Genomic DNA, 7736 nt, shown 5'->3' on the forward strand with positions numbered 1-7736 from the left:
TTACACTTGTTAGATGACCTCTCTTTGCCTAAAGAACAGAGATTCCTACCTTTTTGGGTTCTGTGGAACATATGGAAGAATCGAAACAATTACATCTTTGAAAATATGGGGAGTGATCATAATCACGTTGTATCCCAATCCAAAGCTGATGTTTTCGAATGGATTCTATCTACCCCATCTCATTCTTCGGATTCTGTTTCTAGGAACCATCCGTTTAATCCCCATTGGTCGAGACCCATATATCCAACAGTGAAATGTAACTTTGATGTTAGCTTCAAAATGGATACAAAGGAGACTATAGGTGGATGGGTAATACGCAACCATTATGGTGAAGCAATTACATGGGGATCGAGTGTTCTTCGTAATGCAAGAAGTCCATTAGAAGGAGAGGCTCAAGCTCTATTACTGGCTATCGAACAAACTGCAGAGAAGGGTTTCACTAACGTATGCTTTGAAGGAGACTGCAAAATATTGATCGACTGCCTCAATGGTTCTTTACAAGATGTCTCCATTCATAGTCTATTACAAGATATCAGACACTACTCTAGAAATTTCTCTCATGTAACTTTTTCATTTATTCATCGTATAAACAATGAGATTGTCCATTTGTTAGCTAAATTGGGATGTAATACATTAGATTATTATTCAGCTTCTTCCAATCCATCTGTATGGATCATGGAACCTTTGTACTTGGACAAATTTTATTCTGAATAAATTTCTTTTGCTGAAAAAAAAAAAAAAAAAAATACCGAAAGACCGAACGCTTGTATACGCATACATGCACCTACAAATTAATTACTTGATTTGTAATATTATACCGCGTTATATACCAAAAAGGAAAGAATGTGGTAGCGTAGGTCTTAGGGTATATGATATTGTTTGTTTGACCGTATATATAAGGTCAACTCCGAACTTTGAAGTTGGTATTGTATGGTCGTATGGATACTCTCGGTCGTCAAATTCAGAAAATGTATGTCAAATATTAAATGTTGAACTTCAACTGTAAAGATATATAAAGAAATGTTCGATTTAAATCACGACTATATATGTATTTATAGCTAGCTCGGTCTACTAAATAAGTGAACATGTGAAGCCTGTTTGATTTATTATGCATGGCATGCGATGATGCGACCCGTTCGACTTTACTCGGTTTGGTGGAGAACTGAAGATATTAAGTACTTTACCATGTTCTTAAAAGAAAAAAGTACTTTACCAATTACCATATATATGCATGTTGATGAGTTGTTGACCAAAACAAAAGTACGTAAATACGGTTTTACACTGCAAGTTGTTTCACATATATGATATATACGATGTAATTACTGAAATGAGACACTAATAACATCTGGATGCCGCCAGAAAAGCACAGCTGGATTAAATTACAAATTTGACTAACTGGAAACGAGACATATGTGAAATTGTTAAAGTATATTGTTGTAGTATTTAATTTACTTATGTATAGTGTAAAACTCACACATGTTTCAGATTCATTCTTAAATAAGCTAATAATGAAGCATGGAAACTAAAATTTTTATATGTGAGAAACTGGTAGCAGTCAAAGTGAAAATAAAAACTGGAAAGAGGACACATAATTTGTTTTCTTTCGTATAATGTTTACTAGCTAGTCCAGATTATATAATTGATTCCAGTATTTTAGTGTGCTCTATATTTTTTTTTTTCTGGAGTATATAGTTCATACTCCGATCCCTAGCTAATTGTATTATACTACTACTCCATCCGTTTCATAATATATGATGTTTTAGAGATTTTTCTTTGTTTCATACTATAAGATGTCTTCAACTTTTTAAGTAACTTTTAGATTATTTTTATATTTTCTTATTATTTATTTTATGTAGTTTTGTTTGTGATTGGTTGAACTTTTTTAAAATGATTATTTCTTAATCTACATATTTTCACTCAAAACATCTTATATTTTGAAATGGAAAGAGTATTTGTTAAGATAATAAGCTGCCGCCAAAAAAGTTGTCATAACTGTGTTGAGTGTTGACTCACACGTGCATGAAACTTGTAAAATTATGATATCTTTCAATAAAATCTTCATGGGTAAATAAAACAAACCTTCATAAGTTAATTATGTACTGTACTATCGTTAAAGTCAAATACAAGTTGCAATATTGGGATTTCAACAGGCCAGGCCACTTGTCATGACTTGCCACTGGAAGACGCGTGGTGCGTGCCACGGCGACGTTGCCAATTTCGCTTTCAGTTTGTCCATTTTTTTTTCTTCTTGTCATTTTCCGACGTTTGTTATTAACTACATGATTACAAACCCAATCAACTACAACTACCGCGATTAACAAATTTTTGTTTTCATTTTACCTTGTAATGATTATGTTCTTTAAGAACTATATGTATACATGCAGTACGTGAACGAAAATACATATTAACCACAATAATTTACTTTTGTATTCATTTATAGTTAGTTACATTTCTTCATATTAGTGTATGATGTATAGTGAAGTTGACATGATCGGATGATTATACACTTATATAGTAATTATATAAAAAATCAACAAGAAAAATATACAATTCGGAGTTTTAGGTCACGAAAACGAAAGTTAATTAGAAGGTATAACTAAGGAAAGTTTTATATAATTAGGTCCTTTTTTACTTGGCGTGACAAAAATCTACTTAATGGACAGACAACAAACAAAATAACCCTACGTGTGTTACCTACCGGTTCAAACCGTAACCGGTTTAGTAATTTCAATTTTGATCACACCCGGTTTTATCACCCCCTTCTCCTCTATATATCCCACCACCATGACCGACTCTGCTAGACGCGTCGTATCAAAAATATTCGTAAAATCTTTCTTCTTCTTTACTCTCTCTCTCTCTCTTTCTCCATCGATCATAATGGGAATATGTGTATCGTTCAATAAGAAAAACCCAGATACTTCGCCGACGGTGAAGATCGTAACAGTTAACGGCGATCTACGTGAGTACAATGTTCCGGTGGTAGCATCTCAGGTTCTTGAAGCCGAGTCAGCAGCAGCTTCGTCGTCTTCGTCTTCCTCTAGACCTTCTTCTTACTTCATCTGCGACTCCGACTCTCTCTACTACGACGAACACATCCCGGCGATAGAATCCGAAACGCCGCTTCAGGCCGACCAGATCTACTTCGTCTTACCGGTTTCTAAACGTCAGAACCGTTTAACGGCGTCCGATATGGCGGCTCTCGCCGTTAAAGCAAGCGTCGCGATACAAAACTCCGTCGGGAAAGAATCACGTCGGCGGAAGAAGGTTAGAATCTCTCCGGTTATGATGTTGACGGGTTCTAACGAGTCCGGGAATGAGACGACGGTTAAGAAGGGATCAGGATCACGGTCGGTTGTGAGTAAAACTGCGCCGTTTAAAGGTTCGGGTGGTTTTAACCGGTCCGGTTCGGTTCGTAATTTGAGGAGATATACTTCGAAACGAGCTAAGCTTGCGGTTCGATCCTTTAGGTTGAAGCTTTCAACCATCTATGAAGGCTCCGTCGTTTAGGATGCTTTCAGTTTTTGAGGAATAAAATAAATAAATTAGAAAAGAGAAAAGAATGAAAACAATATTAGAAGAAGCATATTTTTTTTTTTTTTACTTTTGTTACACACTGATGATGATATAGTCTTTTTTTTACACGAAGAACATATTTGTATATTTCTTCTTATACTTTTGATTGTGTATTTTGGTCATTGTAGACTAGAAATCAATCAATCATATACTATGTTTACAAGAAAATTATAATATATATGATTAATGATGTTCTTCAATTTAACCATCATATAATGTGGCCTTTTTTTTTTTTTTTTTTTTTTTTTTTNGTCTTTTTATCCAAAGTAAAAACGTTATGTGAAAAAGGTATTGGTATAATATGATGCTAAATTCGGAAGATTGAACAAACTATTTGAATTGTATGTAAAGTGAGGAAAATCAGCTTAATTAGGCTTTGATATGAAGCTAGAATTTGAACGTCCGATAAAATTTAAGGTGGAAATTGGAAAATGGATTAAACCAGAATCTCTTGGCTTCACAACCAAGGAATTTGTACTCATAAATTTCTAGAAACTTATTCAATATCATTAAAATAATCAGTTATTCTATGCAAAAATAAATCAAACTTTGAAATTAGTGGATATTCAATTACAGTTTGAAAGAATCTCTCAAGATTTTATATTATTTATTAGTATAATATTTTCTAGGATCCTTTGAACCTACTTATCATTGTCGAAAAGCTAGCAAATCAATGATACTTACTTTTCGTTGATCACAGTTTGATGTGTGGTTGATGTGTCAATCAAATCCTTATAATCTTTGTAATACATGTTGTGTCAAAAATAACAATGTTAATTTGGTTGTTTTAATAAGTCGTCCTAGTTCTGCTTACTCGATCTAAGCTTTGATTTACAATCAAAGAACTTTTACTAGCATGGGATCACATATGGCATTTTCTACAAGTGCAGACCTTGTAGAAGCTTCAACGTATTATATTATACGTTGAGATGTGCTTTCGTGTCTGATGAAAAGTGATTAAATATGACAATGTCATATAAACTTCAATCAAAATGTATCTGACGTAAACGAAATAAATTTATATAAGTATATTCAAATGTGTATTTGATTCTAAACAGAGACGTGGTGTGAATATATATTATATAGATTCCACTAGGCACTATGAAACCACGGTTGAATCTTGAAATGGTATATGAACATTGTGGCCTTGTGGGTGCTGAATTGGTGATTGGTTTGACTTTGAACGTTAAGAAATCGATCAAATATTCTTTCTTTTCGCTCTTAAAATAGCAAGTCCTCCGACATGACTGGCAAATCTCCGACAATGACAGGGTTGTATATGGAGGCGACGCTGTAATCAACTATATCAATTTCTTTTTTTTTTATCAGTAGATTAATTTTCCATTTTATTATTTCTTACCATATACGTGCGTCACATTAGAAAAAGTAAATAAGTGCGGTATGATTTTTTTCTTGGGTTATTGTGATGGATTCTATAAATTTATAATGGCTAAAATATGAATATAGTACAAACTACAGTTGCTTTGATTTTATAATGTGTAGATAGATAGGCCTATGTTGCCACGTATGATTAGACCGTTATTATGTACCAAACAAAAAATGGCCTCAAGTCTTTAGACGAGCGACCAAATCGCCTTATTGGACCGTGTGTTTCTTTCCTATTGAATCCATCGACTATGCAAGAATGTCAACCTTCGTTTGTAATTCTGTTTTTTTTTTTTTTTTTTTTTTTNTAGTTTTGGTGATAGAACCTTAGACGAGATTTGAGTGATTTCAATACATATGTGAAATTTATATATTTATAGTTTATGCACCCTCTAAAACCTAGTAGTTTTGAAATATGGTTCCGGTTGGATAAGCTTGAAACTTTTTTCGATGGACATATTTTCAAACTTATAATTAATGTATGTACATAGCACACATGCGACTTTAAAACATATCATACCTATATAATCAAATCTGGTCTTGCTATTGAAATTAAATGCATAATATATTGGGATAGCTATCTTCCACATATTGTAAATATTTAGCTCTTTATCCCCAAGTCACCAAAATCAATTTCTCATTATTGATTTTAAATATATAAATAGATTTGTTTGAATTTTCTAAGATTTCTTAATAAATTGATTGATATAACTAGAACACGATATATTTTGTTATGAACTACACAAGAATATACCATTCGACCACAAGACTATAGCACATATACTTCTAGTTATACAAGTGTGAAACTGTAATAAAATTTGGTAGATAGAGTAACAGTCCTGCGAACCGTCATTGACGAGGAGATCAGAAGAAGCAAAATACGATACGAAAACAATTCAATCATACATTGATTTCTCTTTCATTATTCATAAACCTGTATGAGAAAAAACCACGCAAAATAAGGATACGTTCGAAAGCAACTCAATCATACCTAAACACTTAAAGAGAAATCATTAATTGATTTCCCTTTAATCTCCCAGACATCCTTTTCTGACAAAAACAATACAAAACAAACAAATATTTCTCAAGATATGCATGAGTTTGCTTAACATCACTGCTGTAGAGACCCTAGCCAAGTCTTCCGAGTTTCACATTCATAAAACGACCACGACAGAACCAGATGTAAAATTTAATCATACTACATAAAATCATTAACTAACCAAAAAAAACAGCAATATGAAAATAATTAGGGAGGTTGGCCTATTATTTTTCTTAATTCTTCATTTGCAAAAATTGGTATACATAGAGCGGCTATATGTAGGAGCTTGAAGCCTACCCCTTATATTTTTGATGTTCGTAGCCTATTTTTGGGGTTATATAGAAATGTATATTGATATTTTGTAGCAATTCTTTATGTACACAAACATGCATGATATTATCTAGTCATATATATAATGTAATAATAAGTAAATTTGAATAATGAGTTTATATAACGTTTACCTAAAAATGTCAAATTCTTAAGAAAAATTCGAGTAATTGCTTAGTTAATGTTTTGGGGCGGACAAGGGGTTTCACTTTCAATATCGCTGTCCAGACGAGCAATTATTTTCAAACCGTTAGCTTTCTTCAAGATTTCTCATGGACCTTTGATTTGTTGATAAGATCTCGACTTATCTATTTTGTATAATATATTAACTCTTCACACGTGAATATTGTGGGTGGATTCAAATATTTGTTCTGTTTTTGCATAATAGGAAATGAACCTCATATATTAATATTATTATTGGTTACAAAAGCAAATATGACGGAATGGCTGGTAAAAACAGTATCCCCTTGATAATAAAACGGAAGTACACAACATTGTTTTGTAGACTATATAATTTAAATAAATTGGTTACAAATAGGTTATAGATTAATTAGTTACAAGTTAAATAGTGGGTGCAAGAATCATTTGATATCATCTAATTTATCATATTAATTTTCTTTATTAAATTATTTACCCATATTAAAATCTTTTGATATCTAACTTAACATATTAATTTGTTAATTATCATTATACTTCACCTCTCATTTTTATATATGAGTCTATTTTGTGAAACAAATAAATTATCATATTATTTATTATAATTAAAAACTAGTTTTATTTCTGGATATACCATAAGTTGAATTTTAAAAAACAAATATAAATTGTTCAATCTATAAAATATTCAAGCTTTAGTAATATTATTCTTTAAAAATAATATATGTTGAATTATAAATTTTACTGAGTAACGTGTCAAAATTTGAATATTTAAATTCATTTTCATATTTTTTTGTTGAATTTTATAATTTTATATAATATAAAAAACTTTAAATAATTTATTTTGAAATATTTTTAAAATACTTAAACTTGATTTAAAATTTAGAAAGTATAAACACTCTAAATTGATTTGTTATAGCAATGTCAATAATACGTAACTATAATATGAAAGAATTTCAAGAAATCAATTATATTAAAACAAAAAGTATAATAATATATTAACTTACTCATAATATAATAACTCGCTTTTTAAAATCAAATTTACAAATTATGTCTTATAATGACATTTAAGTCATGATGTAGAATATACATTGTTGAAATAACTTCACATATACAAACTAATACAACATATTAAAATTTTATTCTAAAATATAAAATATACAAAATTTAACCAGTGTTATAGCACGGCTACTTATCTCGAATCATTAATAATATAAAACTTACAAATATGTGTTTTTTTCAAGCTATCATATGCTAA

At 31.0% G+C, this 7736-nt stretch overlaps 1 protein-coding gene across 1 annotated transcript; it reads left to right on the forward strand.

The window, feature by feature from the left end:
* On the forward strand, positions 2787 to 3713 carry LOC104756460. Its single transcript, XM_010479059.1, has one exon. It carries the CDS (start codon positions 2878 to 2880, stop codon positions 3505 to 3507), a length of 630 nt encoding a protein of 209 aa, XP_010477361.1. The 5' UTR covers positions 2787 to 2877; the 3' UTR covers positions 3508 to 3713.

The sequence above is a fragment of the Camelina sativa genome, chromosome 17, assembly GCF_000633955.1.
Source record: "Camelina sativa cultivar DH55 chromosome 17, Cs, whole genome shotgun sequence".
In the NCBI taxonomy this organism is placed as follows: domain Eukaryota; kingdom Viridiplantae; phylum Streptophyta; class Magnoliopsida; order Brassicales; family Brassicaceae; genus Camelina; species Camelina sativa.

Bases quoted from the DNA above. Each gene is read 5' to 3' on its own strand.
- LOC104756460 (XM_010479059.1), top strand. From the start codon at position 2,878: ATGGGAATATGTGTATCGTTCAATAAGAAAAACCCAGATACTTCGCCG.